Source organism: Chiloscyllium punctatum, chromosome 13 (genome assembly GCF_047496795.1).
Source record: "Chiloscyllium punctatum isolate Juve2018m chromosome 13, sChiPun1.3, whole genome shotgun sequence".
Taxonomy (NCBI): Eukaryota; Metazoa; Chordata; class Chondrichthyes; order Orectolobiformes; family Hemiscylliidae; genus Chiloscyllium; species Chiloscyllium punctatum.
The window spans coordinates 107,791,329-107,809,910 of NC_092751.1; the positions used below are offsets into that span (position 1 = coordinate 107,791,329).

General features: G+C 38.2%; 1 protein-coding gene and 1 long non-coding RNA gene across 4 annotated transcripts in view; one reads left to right on the forward strand and one right to left on the reverse strand.

Moving 5' to 3' along the window:
* usp54a (ubiquitin specific peptidase 54a) overlaps positions 1–18,582 on the reverse strand; it is a 135,132-nt gene that overhangs the window by 20,446 nt on the left and 96,104 nt on the right. For all 3 annotated transcript variants that reach the window (XM_072583575.1, XM_072583576.1, XM_072583577.1), the window contains 7 exons: positions 14,680–14,826; positions 10,355–10,504; positions 9,418–9,580; positions 6,609–6,779; positions 4,549–4,656; positions 3,725–4,415; positions 2,921–3,054 (listed from right to left, as the gene is read on the reverse strand). In XM_072583575.1, coding sequence (XP_072439676.1) covers positions 2,921–3,054; positions 3,725–4,415; positions 4,549–4,656; positions 6,609–6,779; positions 9,418–9,580; positions 10,355–10,504; positions 14,680–14,826 — 1,564 coding nt within the window. The remainder of the gene's footprint in view (positions 1–2,920; positions 3,055–3,724; positions 4,416–4,548; positions 4,657–6,608; positions 6,780–9,417; positions 9,581–10,354; positions 10,505–14,679; positions 14,827–18,582) is intronic.
* The window catches only part of LOC140484763 (uncharacterized), a 32,184-nt gene continuing 21,108 nt past the window's right edge, over positions 7,507–18,582 (forward strand). Inside the window, exon 1 of the long non-coding RNA XR_011962323.1 lies at positions 7,507–7,878. This is a non-coding gene — a long non-coding RNA (uncharacterized lncRNA). The remainder of the gene's footprint in view (positions 7,879–18,582) is intronic.

The window sequence follows — 18,582 nt, forward strand, 5'->3', positions numbered from 1 at the left end:
TAAAAATTATAGATAGATTCCATTTCATTTTGAGATATGACTTGCACGTCATTGTATAATATTGGTTTCACTGAAACAAGAAAATTGCTATAGATTACACCCGAAATTTGCTTGAATTTTCTACCTGTTGACAAGTTTGCAAAATCTGATCAACATGAAACCACGTCAAATCTGCTGCAATGTCCAACTGGCATTCTCATTAACCATGCAGGGCAGTGTGAAAGAAGATTGGAAGGGAATCAGATCACTGTATGGTAGCACAAAGAATGACTTGTTGAAAAGTTCTGATGGAAGCATCAAAATGTTAAGGAGGTCTTCTGTGAAGGCCACTTTCAGAAGCAGCCTAGATGTCTGACGTGCAGGAACCCAGCACCATTCTCAAGCAACTCCAAACCCCCTCTTGAGCAACTGCACTTTTCTAAACCCCAAATATGACAAACACAACAGCCCGAATACAAATCATCACATTCTCATATCCAACTCTGAGCTAATATTTTTGAGCGGCTACTGTGGTAAGTTGCAGAGTTTGTGCACTGGCTACATTTTAGCAATGCTCTTTTATTCTGGTGAAATGAACCACATGACAAGTTGCAACATGCTACCTCGTGATATTCCTAACATAAAGATTAAGTTCCAAGTTAATAAATCTTCAAACACTTAATCAACTTCTATGAGTGACTTTCACTTAGTTACAATTGCTGATTTCTCCCTGTAAGATGCTCAGTGCATAAAGTGTGGCCTGAATGAGGAAGAGTTTATAGGATTTCACCGCCACTAGATGGTGCATGTTTCTCCTGCAGTGAATTATTCACTACTCCAGTTCTGTAGGAGGCTGGAGGACCTGGCTAGAAAAACAAGTAAAAGACCAATAAACATCAACTTGCACCATCCAGGAATCTGGGAAACATTGCTAAGTCACTCACTGTGACCCAAAGTAGCCATGTCAGTGAATACTCGCATTCTGGGGACAGCTGTGTCATATCAGGAGGATTACCAGAAACAGATGCAAGTATGGCTTTGCATAGAAGTAGAGAATTCATAAAGTTTACGTTTTTAAAAATAAAACAAAATCAAATGAAAATTATTATAGTCAAGTCAACATTTCAGTGTCTGGGAGACAAGAATAATGACTTCAAGCTGAACTATTGGGGAGCTATAAGCCAGTTGACAGAGGAGACAAAGCAGAGGGGAAGATTACATACTTCCCAAAAAGTTGAAAAATACTTGACACAGCTGCTGCTCACTACAGTCAGACAAGTGGAGCCACTAGAACAGCACCATAGTGCAGCCCACACTACAACTGAGTGTCTACTAATCCTAAATCCTGTTAGCCTGGCAATCAACTTCAAGTTAGAAACAGGAGCAAGGTCCAAACTAAGTTGTAAACACCCTGACAGCAGGCTGGCTAAGTCTGTGAACTTAAACACAGGCCCACAAAAAGGAGGTGATTGGGTAGGTGATTTAGCTCAATGGTTCTCTCTATGCTGTTTCTGAAAATGAAAATCATTTGTTTGTAGATTCTTGCAATCCCACTGGGAACTGTTTAACTAAAATACTTAGCTCTGGCAACATTCCATATTCACATCATTTGTGGCTGGTTCGTTGTGGTAGCACCAATAGCTGCACCAGCTGACCACGAGATTGTAAAAGCAATTTCCTGGCATTTGATGTATTGCAGTCAAAGCTGAGGTGGTTCCATAAAATAATTGGTTTTAAAAAAAGCAGGAACACAATGGACTGTAAGACCAACAATGGAATTCTTGAAAGATTTTGTTTGGGGAAGCACGGTAAAAACATAAAATTGGTGTGGCTGCTGTGCCACATCAGTAATTTTAGCAGTTCAAAGTGCACAAACCTGAAAGACCCTATTACAGATGCTTTTATGAAAAATCAAAATAAACACATAAGGAAGGGGGATTCTGTTGTTAGGTGAACAAAGATAAGGGGGAGGCTTGAGTGGTACACAAATGGCAGCGTCATCTGGTTAGGTTAAATAACATGTGCTGGATGGTGAATGTTAAGCATGAGATGCACACTGAACTCAATCCCTGGCGACGTCCTGGTAGCAGTCATGAGTATGTGCAACTTCAATATGTCTATTGTAAAAAAGTGATTCAAAATCACTAACTGCTGCAAATATCAGAGAGTTAATCTAAAGAGTATTTGCTAAATGCAAAGAGGGTGAGCAGTGACAGAGCATCACCCCGTTGCTCTGGAACCAGAGTTGAAATCAAACATAATATCTCCTCTTTCCTCGAAGTACAAAATAAAATAAGCTTGAGGCAAGTCAGTCCAATTCCTGATAAACCAAGGCATGCAAATGCTGGAAGGTCACATCAGGTTAGCTTCTGTGGGGTGACTGAGATATAATTCCCTCTGGCATTAACAAACCTGTTTAATTCAATTCCTTAAAAAGTGTAGGCTTTCCATAATTCTTGGCTCTTGGAATACAATTCAATTTGAAGTCCAGTAGAAAGGAACATTACATTATTCTTGTAAAGATATAATAATATCTAATACAAATTATTAATTGTTGGAAGAGGAGAAATGGAAGGATTTGCACAATATGCACATTTTCTCTTAATTACTGGTCAGTGAGCTAAATCAATGGATCCATATCAAAAGTCAGGGAACACACTGCTTCATTTTTAAACTTAGAAAATCAACAACCAAGCAAAATTTCTTTCATCAATAAATGATGGTCAAGCTCATCAGGAAACATTTCAACATCTTATTACAAGCATGTTCAAATGGGTAAAACACAGTTACTTTAAAAACCATTTCTTGAAAAAAATTCACATTTTTAAGTGGTGAAAGGGGAAAAAGTTGATGTCATTTTGTTAGTACACTTTCACTTAACACTTTCAATCCATTGGAAAAAAAGATGCATACAGAATTAGGGTACAAAAGACTTTCTTACTGAAACTTTGCTGCATGTTCACCCAGCTCTTTGAGGCTGCTGATGACTCCTGCTGTAAGGCATTGCTACTCTTTGACTTGGGAACAGTTTTCCATGAAGGACCAGAACTGATAGGCTTCTTGGGATTTGCTTCCCTATAAATAGAGCATAACACACAATGCTTCAAAGAAATTGACATTCACTGTGCATCACATAATTGGCCACTTAGACTGTCAGATAACAGCAATTATCACTGGTATGTTGGAAGCGAAAACAAATTGAGGCTACAGGCTAACAGAAGTGTAATATTCAAATAGAGGTCAAATTACAGGCATAAAAGCAAAGCAGTATTTTTATGATAATCATGATTGGACAGCTATAATTTATTTAGTTTGTACATGTAGAGTCATTGTGATAGAGCAATGTTTCTAACTTGTGACATCAAATTAAATTGTTTGTATCATGTAAACTCAAATATGCAAGTCCTGTTTCCAAAATGAATAATTCATTTTGGTAATATGTGTACTAACTATAGAAAGTGAGAAGTTAATTATCCTTCAATCTGATCTGCCAGTCAAAGAATCCTATGGTCTAATCCCATTTGGGTATGAAGAAATGTGCAGCCCATATTAAAGGTATGCGATGCTTGGCTGGGCACTTGGTACGATTGAAGATTTTAAAATAATGATAATGGAAAAAAGTATGTTAATAGAAGCGTCAGAGGCAATTTCTGAAAATATCTGTTTAAACATACACTGTAAAGCAAAATTAAATCTGATCTCCAGCTCCAACAATCAAAAAGTTCTAACCAGATGACTGATTTACCTGAAAGGATTGGCACTAGAGTTTTGTACTCCACCAGGAATCCCATCAGTAACTGAAGCATCCAAACTTATTGGACTGTTGCTATTGCGCTCACTGCTCTCATAACCAGACTCCATTCTCTGAATGAAACATTCATTTTCTCCTGAACTATGGAGTCCTGCTTGTTGCACACTTTTACCAGGACACCCAGCCTTTTCATATCTGTCATTATTTAAGTTTACACCTTTTCCTCCATTCTGTGTGTTGTCCAGTGTCAAAGCAGCACTCCCAACCCCGATTGAACTTTCAGTCTTATTGTGGTTACAATCTTTTATGTCATCCTCGGGTGTTGTATTCAACTGCATATAACATGGACCCCTCCTTTTCTCTTTTGTAAAAATGCTATCAATATTGAGAACTTCTCGTTTGGGTTTCCACAAGTACGTTTTTGACCTGCTCGACGAGCTTGATTTGGATTCACTGCTGGTGCTTTCTGTTTCCCAGTCTCGTGACTGTCCACCTGACATTCGAAAACTGTCATTATCTACAGGCTCTGTTGTTTTTGCTGGAAATGATTTGCTGTTACTTGGGTCTTGGTTATGAGAAGGTCGATTATGAATTATATTGCTCATAGTTTCTCTGAAGTCCTTCAATCTACTAGTAGGTGGTTTTGGTCCAGTTCTTGGGGCTTGCTTCTCTTTCAGCGTTTCACCTATAGACATGAAAGACAGAAAGGCTAAAGCATGCATAGGAACAACACTCTACTATTTACAAGCACCCACTACACAGCATTTGTAATTCGTGGCACTTTTGCAACAGGGCTCTAGACAGATTTCTTTCCTTACCTTCACTATGATAACCACAGGATGGAACTTCATCTAATTTCTCTGTCTTCTCTCGATTATCAGGGTGCCTTGGTCGGCTGGAACTCCGTCTTCTATCCACAGAAATCCCTTTTTTGAAAGGAGATTGATGATTAGATTCACTGTCTATATGATGACAAAATATCAATTTCTCAGGTCAAAAGCATTAACTTTTAAAAAGAACTGAACATGGCAGGGAAAGCTCAATTGATTCTCTGCCTCCAACTCACTGACTAATACAATGTTCCTAATAATGACAATGACATGAACCATGTTGCATGATCATAACTCTCTTGCATTATCAAACAATCGCTGTAATTATACTGTAGTTAGTGACCTCATATCTGAAAGTAACTGAGCTCTCCTCACTACCAGGAAAGCAAATAAGCATCCTCAAATATAATATTTCAGTAGCTGTTTCAGATTTCTATGAAAATTTTCCTAACTATACCTTCCTATCTATTCCAAGCTTCTCAAGTCAGGTTGCATTTGTGCACTAAATATTAAACACCCCTCAAACTAAAATTGTATACACATTAGCAGACTTTTATCTTTAAAAAGGTAGTCAGCCATTTACTTAACATGCAATGAAATCCCATCATCATGGCCAAATGTGTTCAACCCAACTGACTGAGAAATCCACACCATTTCTTCAATCAGGCTCCCATCACTACTACAAAGAAATCCAAACCAATGTCACAAATTTCCATTACTCTGCCTTGTCCTGTCTGTGGTCCAAGTGTACCTTCTTTCTCTAATCTTATTCATTATTGACCGGTTCAAAGGAATCACCCACATTTGGCTCCACTATCCCACAATGATAGCAGTGGTACCTGCAGCAACAATTTCTCTTCCCCTGCAATGTGTAGGCCCCTCTCCTTGGCCCTTCATTTCCTCACCAACAGACTGATTGGTGGTGACACCACCTGCAGACATAACAGCAGCTCCTGGAAGTGTGCAGATTACTCCTTTTTCGATTAGATTTTTTTAGGATTAAAGACAGAGATTATGAACAAAACATTTAAAATGCAGGGGAACTGCTTTGCTACACACGGGAGCAGTTATCTGACCATTACTTCTGTGAACGTCTTCGGGACCTCTGTGCTTATCTGTTGTCTAGTTCTGGACTAGTCATAATTTACTTCAGTTGTAAGACTGGTGTTATAATAGCCTTTGACAAATAATGGTCTGGCTACAAAATCTACACATGCCATTATTTCCAGCTCCCTCCCCAAATAAGCTAAAATCTTTCAATCTTGTCATCTCAACGCACCTTGAACTATGTGTTTGATTGCTCATCATTACAATGGTGAGCTGGTTCCAGAGCTATTCCGAGAACCCTTTACACAAGAACTACTTGTTGAGCCTGTGCATCACTTATTTTGATCAAATGCCAGAGAACATTCAACACTTGCTGAGTTACCTGCAGCCTCTTTAGAAAAATCTCACTTCCCAACAAAGACGTTCCCCAATCCCTGTTCCCGTTTTCTGCCAGGCTCACCATGGCATGGCAAGCAGTGACCCATTTAAGCATGATCAAAACCAACGAGTAAAATGTAACTGATCAAAGTGCAGCAAACAGACATGGTAATCAAACTGTTATAGTGACCAGATCACTGACATCCTAACAGCTCTCCAGGCTTTGTGCAGATTATTTTGGCTGATTTGACTATTTTAATTCTAGCTACCAAATTAATTCCATACTGCAAAACATTAAAAGACAGCATTAGCTGATTTGATTAAAAAAGGGAAATTCAAGTTTCAAGAACTTCAACAGGACATATACTCATAAAATATTACTTATATCTCCAAAGTGTCTGAAGAATTCTAAAGGCTCATTCAGTGAGTTGTAAATTTAAGAGAATTGCATCAATTTATTCTCAGCTTTTACAACATTTCAATTTGTAGCATCCACAGTAAAATTTCCATTGCTGAAATTACAATCCTTTATTATTTTAATTTAGTGCATTTTGCCAGGATCTGTACTGCAAATATTGATTTTCTATTCTTTGGGCTACACTTCAATTATAAATTTATAGTACCTGTGTCCCTGCTGCTTTGAGAGGCTGTATCAATCTCCATGTTATAAATCACTGTACCCTGCGACTCAGAGGAGAAATGGCTGATCGCAGATTCATGATGACTGTGTTTGTAATGGTAGCTCTCATTAGAAGAATCTGTTCTGCTGTCACTCGATATAGATGGTTCTCTTCCTACGAAAAGGAAAGCCATAAAATCATTCAGTAAGACTATCCACAACTCATCACAAATTGCTGTTTCATCTGCCATCTAAATTGGCTTTGGGTCACTAGTTTTGGCAAACATTTTCAAGGGGATGAAATTTAGCAGAGGGAACACAAATATTTTCACTGTTCAACAATCAGGCATCCATGAATCAATTCTTAATCTACATACAAGGCTTTCAAACTCCGCAATTTTCAAAGAACAGCTTAAAAAAAACTAATAAAGGTGAGCACATTGAAATTAATTAAAAGGAAAGAAAACCTAAACACTATGCTTAGCAAATAAACACTTCACACACAAACTTGCCCCATGATTCAGTTTACATCATCTGGAAAATCATAAACCAGAATTAAGCAAAGCTCAATCTCAAGACTCTAAATAGTAATAAAGAAGACTACAAAGAATGGTAATGAAAGGTTTGTAATCTTTGATTGCGAATGTATTGGTCTGGACATTGATTGGACACAGCAAATGTGGGGTAACAAATGAGCACAAGTGGAATATACATTTAACAACTCCTCTTAACAACTTTTACTTGAGTGCATTCCTTTGGCACCTGTTGCCCTCTGGTGCCTTGTGATATATTACTTCTAAGACAGTGACTCATTCTTATTGTAGTCTTGTCAGTCAGTGCAATGATCAGGCCTGATATTCTGCCATTACCCAACATTCTCTTGTGCCTGGCTTGCGGTTCACAGCCCAAGAGTGTAAAGGGTAACTGAAGAGCAAACTAAACCAGATAACAGTACAGACTGGGGAACAAAATGATACATCTCAGGAACACTGGCAGGGCATCTAACAATTGTGCATTTCTAGTGTATTGTCAGAGTGTTTTGTTTGTGGGCATTGCCTAATTCTATTTTAGGACTACAAACAAGCAGACGATTTGCTCTCACGACTCTATTGATGGCATTCTGAACAACCTTCAAAAAAGCCTGAGAAGGTTTGAGGCATTTTTACAAAGGGAAAGACAAAGCTGACTCTCACTCGTCAAGTCAAATATTCCCAAGAACAAAAAGTTACAATCGACTGTTGGTGAACATTTGGAAAAACTGATCATTTCACAAGGTATGAAAACAATTTCACAACATAAAAGCGATATTTATATGTCAATGTTTAAGGATTAATTCATTAAATATAGTCAAATGATCATAAGTCAAGTATTTTTTTCCCATACAAATTTTCCTTTGAGTCAGTGGTGGAGAGTCAACATCTTGAAATGTTGCAGTCCATTTGGTGCTGAGAGATAGGAAACTTCAGGACTTTGATCCAGGAACAATGAAGGAACAGTAATTTATTCCCAAATTGGGATGGTTTGTGGTTTGGAAGAGAATTTGGAATTAAAATATTCTGACAGTCCTGTTCCTCAAAACGTCCATGTTGAATCAAATTCAACTAGAGAGATTTTATTCACCCGTGAATAATTATACAATTGTAGAATGTGACAGTCCAGAAGCAAATTAGATTAGATTAGATTAGATTAGATTACTTAGTGTGGAAACAGGTCCTTTGGCCCAACAAGTCCACACCGACCCGCCGAAGCGTAACCCAAACCCATTTTCCTACCTTTACCCCTTCACCTAACACTACAGGCAATTTAGCATGGTCAATTCACCTAACTTGCACATTTTTGGATTGTGGGAGGAAACCGGAGCACCCAGAGGAAACCCATGCAGACACAGGGAGAATGTGCAAACTCCACACACAGAGTCGCCTGAGGAGGGAATTGAACCCGGGTCTCTTGGCGCTGCGAGGCACCAGTGCTAACCACTGTGCCACCGTGTCACCCGCTTTGGACTATTTAATTTATGATCGCTTTAACAACAGTTGAATTAATCCCAATGTCCTGCCTTTACACCAAAGCCCCAACATTTTTCCTCCTTTAGTTTCCCCCTACAGCTCTCTTTTGAAAGAGAAGAGTGCAGTAGTCTGCATCTATCTTTTAGATAGTGCATTCCAGATCTAAACAGCTGTTAGATGAAAAATGGCTTCTTCCGTCATCTTTGGATCTCTTGTCACTTTATATTAATGCTTACAGTCCTAAAATCTTTAATCCACCTACTTAATTGAAGTTTCTCACCCTGGAACCATTTTCATTCAACTTTTCTGCACTTTCTGTAATGCTTTCTTTCCAGAACTGCAGTTGAGATCGATATAACTTCCTAGCTTTTGGACTCTACATCTCTATTAATAAAGCTTCAGATGCTGCACGTTATTTAACTGCTCTTTCAACTTGTCCTGCTACCTTCAATGATTTGTGCACCATAACTTCAGCACCCCCTTTAGAGCTCTGGTCTTGATTTTATATTATCTCTCCATATTCTTCCTACCATAATGAATCACTTCTCCGTTTCTGCATCTAATACTTGTTTGCCCATGCCGCTAAACTTTGTCCTTTTGAAGTTTTGTACAATCTCCCCATAGTTCACAATCTGTCCAGGTGCCTGATGATTTTGAAAACCTCCACCAAAGTTCTGCTCAATGTTTCCTTCTCCAAGGAGAACGATTCAACTTCTCCAACCCATTCAAGTAACTGAAGTCCTCATCCCTGAAACTATTCCTGTAAATATCTCTTTAATGTCTTGAAAATTTTGAAGTTATAATTACCTGAATCTTCGCTGTCATAACAGGTCCTGTACTGGTGAGAATCTGCTAGGGCCAGATCCTGTACAGACACAGGAGTGCCTCTCGGATCTGCATACAAAAGTAGTAACGGTTGATAGTGGCTCTTAATGCATCTGGTCAGTACGTCCTTCCACTTGGGTCCAATCTAAATCAAAAGTATGAAGAATTGCAACACTGGATTTGTTACTGTACTGCCTTATCCGCACGAACTGTTTCAATTTTTGTTAAACTGGCATTCATAATCCAAAAATGTCTAAAAATATGGCCTTCATAAAACTTAAACTGTACTTAGTCATGTTACATGCTAATTTATTTCTGACCGTTTGTGGGATCTGGAGCTAAAGCTCCTTGCAACAGTAACAAACAGGGTACTCATTCCTAATTTGGGTCAGATGCTTTTATGTAAAAAGGAAGAAGAGCAACTATTTTCAATTGGCAATCTCAACTGAGAATTACATATAGAGGTAAAAGTAGGAGGAACGTAGAAGAAAAAGGTTGCATTGTCACAGAAGTATTTAGTTAATATTGCATACAACTAGCAAATCCTACAGGTGGCATGGTTCTGAATTAAACATTGCAGCATTCAGATGAAATTACTGAGAGGGAAAATGTTCCGACCATTCCACACACCTTCATTATGCATGTGTTTTTATACATATAGGGGGTGGCAGGGGAATGGCTCACATTCTTTCACACAGTTGTCATAATTTACAGTTCAAACAACATTCTAAATCATGCACATGGGAAATAAAGTTATAAGCAAAGCATAAGATGGCTAAAGTCACGGCTGTCACAGTTATCTTAATAATGAGCTTTATTCATCTCTAGGTGATCAGTTATTTGGAGGCCAAGAATTTAATGTCTCTTGAAAAAAAACATCAATGACAATAATGCAGCATTTTAGGTAAAGACCTCCTACCTCTTTCACATGGGCATCATCAAAATACATCCACTTGCGAATTTTTGTTTGGAAAAAGAAGGTAGAATAGTGTTTACCATAGTAACACACCATCCCTACCAAATAGAGCTCTGTGTGTTTAGCTTTATCATCTGTCACCCGATAGAAAAGCTGCAAAATACAAAGGATATCCAATAAAAGACAGATTAAATTATGGCAGGCTATGTCTAATCAGCCTTGTTTACAATGGTAAGAGATTATGTCAATTGCCGCTTTAGTTATTTGCGCTTTTCAGAAAGCAAAATGACAAATCTTAGTCTATCAACCAATGAACAAGATAAAACATTGACTGAATTACCTGAAATCAAGCGTTTTATACGCTAGTCAATGTTTCAATTTAAGAGCATGGGGTGCTGTTTATGCCCACTGTATGACCTTGTTGGAAACAATACAATGTTGCAGACATCAAGGCTCCTAAACATTCCACAAATTACCCAAGGGTTAACTGGCCACTGTTCATTAACAAGGGAATTAGAACCCAAGAGTGTGTGGATGCATAGCTGGAAATAAAAGATCTGAGAGGACCATAAATGCTGTGAGATTTCTGCACTCCTTGGTATACTCTTTCTGTCTCAGTTAAGTCTCGCTGAGAGAAAACTGTGATAGCCTCAAACTAAGAGGTGGGGGGGGGGGGGGGGGGGGGGGGTGGTGGTGGTGGGGACAACTCTAAATTAAAAAAGATGATTTTGTGTTAATACATTTTATGCTTTTCAATATTTGTGCCTTTAATGGCACTGACTGAATGCTGGGTCTTTGTCAACCACATTAAAACCTTTATATGATCAATAGAGATTCTAGGCAGTGGACGGAGTCTACATTTACAATTCTATTGTAGAATTGGTGAAATATGATTTCTATTTGTAATCTGAATTTGGACCCAGAAACATATAATGTATTTCATTTTTAAATTCAGAAAGGGTTTTTATTTTGCAGTAGTTTTTCCACTGTATTGAAAAAACACATGACAATCAGCCATGGAATGTGGAAAATAGATTCAAATTGGCAAGGCAACTTAATAAAAAGGAACAGACAGTTGCCATAACAAATGCTGTGACTGCTGAGTTATTTAATCAGTTCTTCACTGATTTTATTTCTGCATTCCAGACCTGACAACGACTGTTTAGAGAAAAATGCAGTGCAATCAATGGATACTCCCAGACCTTTTTCTAAATTTCTGATCTACATTCATTGTCTTAAATGTTTCCATTCAGTACAATTACATTTTAAAAAGCTATAAGCTTGTGTTGCTAAGGCAACAGCAAACAGATATTCTCATTTTCTATAAAGAGAATTGAAAAATGGCACAAAAATGGAAACTAGCAAATCTTTTGCTAAATCTACAAAGTGCAAACACAATTCAGACACTAATAAGCAGTGGACATAAATACATTGTGGCCTGTACATTTTAATCTACAATAGCACCTAAGCTGGCTCATGAGCCACAGTAATGCATAACATTCACAGAAATGGTGCAATGCATGTTACTAAATGGTGAAGCAGTACATTAGTTCAATAGTATTTTTCCAATAACGAATGCCTTCAAATGAATTAGCCTGTAATCTTTTGCAGCCAAAACTGACCTTAAAATGCAAAAGAAATGTTCAAAATATCAAGTAGATTGCTCGTCAGTAACTTCAATGCCAATCTCCACCATAGAGATTGTGGGCAAATGTCAAAATAAAAATGACCTAAAACCACAAACACATGCCACTTCCATGCCTACATGAACTCCGAATGTTCTACTAATTCCATTAGATCATTCAAGGTGCGAGACAGGTGGAAATAGCAATTAATGTCCTTGGCTTTATTAAAAGAGGCATAGAGTACAGAGCAAGGATTTGATGTTGAACCTCTAAGACATGTGCTATAACTGGTGTACAGTGTACAGTTGTGGGCATCACATTAGAGGAAAGATGTGAATGCATTGGAGAGAGTGCAGAAGAGGTTTATGAGAATGGTTCTAAGAATGAGAAACTGCAGTTATGAGGGTAAATGGAAGAAGTCAGGACTGCTCTCCTTGGAGAGAAGAGGTTTTCAAAACCATGCGCAAGCTGGATAGAGTAGATGGGGAGGAGTTGTTCCTGCCTGGTAAGGGAACAAGAATGAGAGGTTTAAATGTGGTAAAGATGACAATGTTTTCACATATTGGATATGAAACATAGTGGAGCCAGGTTCAATTGAGGAATTCAAGAGGGTGGATAATTATTTGAATACAAATAGTGTGCAAGGATAAGGGGAAAAAAGGAGATTGACACTTGTAATGATCCTTGTTTGAAGGCATGACTGGCCAAATGGCTCCAAAATCATTCTGTGATTTAATCGGAATAATAAATTTTAGAGTTATAAATGAATAGTTCTTTATAAACTAGGTTATAAAGCTATAATATTAACAAATTACTTGCACTTCAAATGATGAGAGGCAAAGGAAGCAGCACTAACTCAAATCAAAGAACTGCATTAGAACTAAATAAAAAAACCCAAAAACTGCAGATGCTGTAAATCAAAAACATAATTAGAAGTTGTAGAAAAGCTCAGCAGGTCTGGCAGCATCTGTGAAGAGAAATCAGAGTTAACATTGGGTTTCTGGACCCAAAATGTTATCTTTGATTTCTCTGCACAGTAGCTGCCAGATCTACTGAGCTTTTCCAGCAACTTTTGTTTTTGTTTCTGCATTAGAACTAAGATTACTGCATTGGATTATGTGAACAACTGATTTACACAACATAATTTAAATTACTGCAAATACTCATAGACGTTTTAACCATCTAATAAATTATTTGATTGGTTTTAGTCTTTGTAAAAGTTAAATGTCCGCAAAATGAATGTTCAAATAAATGAAAAATGCACAAAGATTTAATTGCATAACTTTGATAATCAAACAACAGTGCGTAGGAACAAAAACTGGTTATTCTGCCCATGAAGCTAGTCTGAAATTCCATTAAATGAGATATAAATCGAGTTGAATCATCACTCATCCATATAAGTTGATACTATGATTTAATTAACAAACATGGGCCTAACAAGTAACACTCACATTCTCAGAACAAATGTATATCAGAAAAGGTTTACTGATCTCAATCTTTAGAATTTCAATTGACCCATATTCACAGGCTTTTTAGGGGAAGTTCCTGATATGCAATTCCTGTCGTTTAGAAATGCTTCTTGATTTTACTTCTAAACTGCCTGCCTCTAATATTAAGATTGTACCCTTGCTTTGGATTTTCCTGTAATTGAATTACCTTCTCTCCAGCTAGCCAATCATCATCAAGCTTTTTCACCATTTTAAGAATTTCAATAAGATCAGCTGAAAATTTCTAAAGTCAGGGGAAATACATATCAAATCTATGCAACTGGTCTTCGTCTATATTGCTTATTCATAACTTACAGCGACTGCTGTATCAATTCCTTTTGCTTTTCCACTGTTTCTAGTTCCAGCACCATGTGACCATCCAAATTTGCCTTTTGCAAAGCGAATGTGGTAGTTTCTTCACACTACCACAACTCCATCTTGTATATCTTCTCTCACCTACTAAGTCTCTGTCCCTTTGCAACTGCATGCTCCCAAAATGTACATTTCTCTATTATTCCAACCAAGTCATTACTATAGATGGTGTAATGCTGAGAGCCGAGTACAGATTCCTCACAACCACTACCCAATACAGCTCACCAAGCAGAGAACATTCACTCTTTTCTAAAATCTGTGGCCCTTACCTCACAAACCAAATATCAGCCAACATAACTGAATACTCACCAATTCAGGACACTTTTGTTTTTGCTATTAATTTCTTTCAGGGAATCATACCTATAGCTTCCAGAAAACAGAAGAAGCCCTTTGGTCTGAAAAAAACTGAAGCCCGTTTGACAACGTTTAAATGCATTTCCTATTCACCTTGTTACTGGTCTTAAGCAATTCATAAAACTTAGTCCACCATGACATACCCATCATAAATCTACAACGATACTGTTCGATCTGAACATTTCTAGAAATTTATCTACATCTGTTGTCAAACTGATGGGCCTGCAGTATCCTGGGTTATGCCTCTTGCTCATCCTTAATGCAATAGCAGCATTTACAATTTTCCAATCTATTAGATTGGATTCCTTAATCTTTAGACCTTCGGAAAATTGCGCATCTAAATCCAACTATATTTTCCTTTGCCATTTCTTTACTTCAATTAAACCTAATCCCCTACTGAATCTGCTTTTAGGGTTCTTGTTAATATTTTTGAGAATTTAGATTTTTTTCCCCCTTATTGTGCAATAATAAACAGCTATGGTCATCTTACATCTCCCAACTTGAGGCACGTTCCTAGGCTATGGATAACATCTTCAGCAAGATCAGAATGATCAGAGTCCCAGACCAGACCAATAGTAATTATCTCCGGCGAGTTCATCAACACTTTGCGGATTCTGATCTTCTCACCACAGTTGCTCTGTAAAGGAAATCAAAAGTTATTTTTTGAGAAAAAAAGATGTACGTAGTTCCCTCCATGATACATATAAAGCAAAGACAAACAAGAACAATGCCTACTTTACACTGACAGGTCAAAATTAAGTCTGAGAGATAATTGTCAGGAGGCTGCTATTCAGCCCACAGAGTTCACATAGCTCTCAGTATAGCAATCCAATCACCCTCATTTTACTACTTAGAACACTTAGAACTCCTGAAGAAGGGTCACTACACCCAAAATGTTAACTCTGCTTTCTTGCCACAGATGCTGCCTAACTTGCCAAAACTTTTCAGCAAGTTCTGGTTTTGTTTCTGATTTCCAGCATCTGCAGTTCTTCAGTTTTCCTCAAATGAGGCCATTTGGGTAAAATTTATAGACAAATAAAAGGGGCAATCACACTGTTAGGAGAGTACGACAGTCACCCAAAACAATCACAAGAGATACAGAGGGCAGATATGCAGGCAGATCACAATGAAGTTTAAAAATAACAGCAACAATTGTAAGGGATTTCAAGCTTTCCAATACTAACTCAGAATTTTTGCTTAACTCTTTCATGGGTTATGAGTGCAAGTAGCTAGGTCAACATTTAATGCCCAGCCTTAAGTGCCCTCAAACCTAGTGGCGTGCTTGGCCTTTTCGGAGAGTTAACGACAGTGCTGAGAGTCGAGAGTCACAAGGAAGCCAGAGCAGGTAGGGAACAGCAGATTTCCTTCCCTAAAAGACGACATCAGTAATCAAGTGGGTTTTTACAACAATGTTTATATACGGTTGCCATTAGACAAGATTTTCACACCACATTTTTACTGAATTCAAATTTCATCACCTGCCATAATATGTTTTGAACCCACATCCGCAAAACGATTAATCAAGTTAGGTTACCTTAATGTCACAGTCTCCCCATCAGTGTGCAGGACTTAAAGGGGGCAGAACAGTTAAAATATGTCTAGTGAGCTTTTTAGGAAATGGAAAAGGACAAAGATAGAACAGAATCAAGATTGTGAGTAATGTTATGGACTGTGGAAGGCCAATTTTAATATGATAAGACAGGAACTGGTCAAAGTGGACTAACAGCAAGTACCTCTACATCACAGAAATGAGAGTTCTTCAAAAATGAAACAGTAAAAGTGCAAGGCCAGAATGCTCTTGCAATGGTAAAGGATGGCCACTGAAGAGATGCCAGAGAACAGAAGGGCAGCTAATTTGGTACAATTATTCAAGATGGATGGTAAGGAAAAATGAAAAACTTGCAGACCAGGGGTAGGGGAACTAGATTCTGAGGTGCAGAATTCATCTCTACTTGGAGAGGAAAGCATTAATCAAGGATAGTCAACATTATTTTGTCGGGGGAGATCATGTCTTACAAATTTGAGTGTAAGTTTCGAGGAGGTGACCAAGTGTGCAGATATGGGTCGCAATTGGTGGATCTACATGAATTTCATTAAGGATTTTGACAAGATCTCATACACTACTGGAATGATGTGATGAAAAAGAGAGGGTGCAGAAGAGATTTTTTTAAATTCATTCATGGGAAGGGAGTGTTCTTGGTTGAGCTAGGCCAGCATTTATTCCTGATCTCCAGCTGTCCTTGAGAAGTTGGCGGTGAGCTGCCTTCGTGAGCCACTGCAGCCCATTTGGTTTTAGTCAGAGCCCACAATGGCATTGGGAGGGAGTTCCAAGAGTTTGACCGATCAACAGTAAAAGAATGGTGACAAAAAGTGAGAGTGCACTGAAGGTTTACTAAACTGATTCATGGGATGGCAGGATTGACACATGAGGAGAAGTTGAGTTGTTTCTGATTGTACTCACTGGATTTTAGAAGAATGAGGGGTGGTGTCATAGAAATCTATAAAATTTTAACAAGGTTGGATAGATTAGATGCAGGAAGGATTATGGGAAGTCCAGAACAAGGAGTCATAAGCATTAGGAGTAAACCTTTTAAGAGTGAGAGGAGAAGAAATTTCTCACACAGACAGCAGTGAGCCTGTGAAATTCACTACCATAATATTTTGGCCTCAGCCACTTTCTGTGTCTCTTCAAAGATGAGGTTGATATAGCTCTTGTAGCCAAGGGAATCAAGAGATATTGGGAGACAGCAGGAGTAGGGCATTGAGCTCAATGGTCAGCCATGATCATAACGAGTGGCAAAGCAGGCTTGAAGGGTTGAAAAGCTACTCCTTCTATTTTCTATGATTTTAAAAATATTTCTATATTTCCAAGTCAGGATGGCAAGTGACTTGGAGGGGAAATTGCCTGGGCTAGAGCATGGAGACAGACGAGACAGGGTGGAGCTAATTTTCCTGCAGCACAGAAGACTTACAGGGGATTGGACTAAGATGTACAAAATCTAGGTTGGGGGGGGGGGGGGGGGGGGCAGGAGGAGGAGGAGGAGGAGGAGGGGGAGGCGGAGATAGGACAGATTAGAAGAGTCCCCTAAGTGGAAGAGTCTATAGCCAGAGCTCCATACTTAAGGTAAGGGCAGATTTAGAGTGATTTTGAGGAAATTATGTTTTACCTGGAGGGTGGGAACTATCTTGAACTCACTGCCTGAAAGCGTGTTAGAACCCTCTCAAACATTTAGGAAGTGTCTAGATGAACACTTCAAACACTATTGCATACAAGGCTACAGGTCAAGGGCCAGAAAACAAGTAGACAGTGTCAGATGGCTGGCATGGACACAACGGCCTGAAGTTACATCAGGCAGTTTTGCAATACTCTGACCTAACTAAAAAATACTGCAATGACATACTATCCAAACAACTTAGCATGTGTTATAAATAAATTATCTTCCCTTTACTGGGCCACTGAGAAGGAAGTGGAAAAGTTGAAGCTTCCAAACAGTCAGTTAACATAAAGATCAAGAAAGCACCAGGTTCAACTTTTAGCCTTGGTTAAGTCAACTGAGCATTGTAATCAGGCTTAATACCCAGCCTAAGAGAAGAAGTGGATATAGGTCAACCAGCCAATATACCTAACACCCATTCAGGACTCTCACTACTGGTGGAGTCTTCAAATGTTTGCAGAGGCTGAACAATAATCAGTCTTATTAGAAATTTTAATTAACTTGAAAAAAGTATACAGCTTGCATTGCTGAAAATTTATGAAAAATTTGAGTGCGATTAAAACAGTATAACCTGACACTTTTCCCAAATGAAATAATTGAAAACTTTCCTACTTACAAAGATGCAAAATAATTTTTGCTGACTAAATATTGAAATTGACAAACTGTATGCTATAATTTATGTATTTGTAAGTATGAGTGGCTATCTCCACCTCATACCGCCCTAGCTTAGTGACAGAAGGTCAAAACAAATCATTATAATATACCCTGGCAGTCTCGGAACCTCTGTTTGGTGGGAATCCAAACCTTGTATTATCAAGTCCAAACACCCAATAATGTCATTGTATTTCACTTGTATGATAAATCTATTTCCAAAAAATATGCACTATTGTTTACAATTTTCATTATAAAACAATATCTATGCTGCGTAGTTTCTGCTGAGCCGGTTACTGAGATCAATAAAAGATCATTACTCATTGTGATATACACAAGCATGTTTAAATGCAACAGACACAGTTGTCACATATTTTTAACAGAGTCTTTCCATTTTCTAATTAACTATTGCCAATGATCGATTCCGAGTCAGTAGCAATTATATGGTCAGCATCACTGCAATATACGCTAAACATTAACTTGAAGATTCATCTTCTCCTCTTCCTCCCACACTACAATATGTGCAA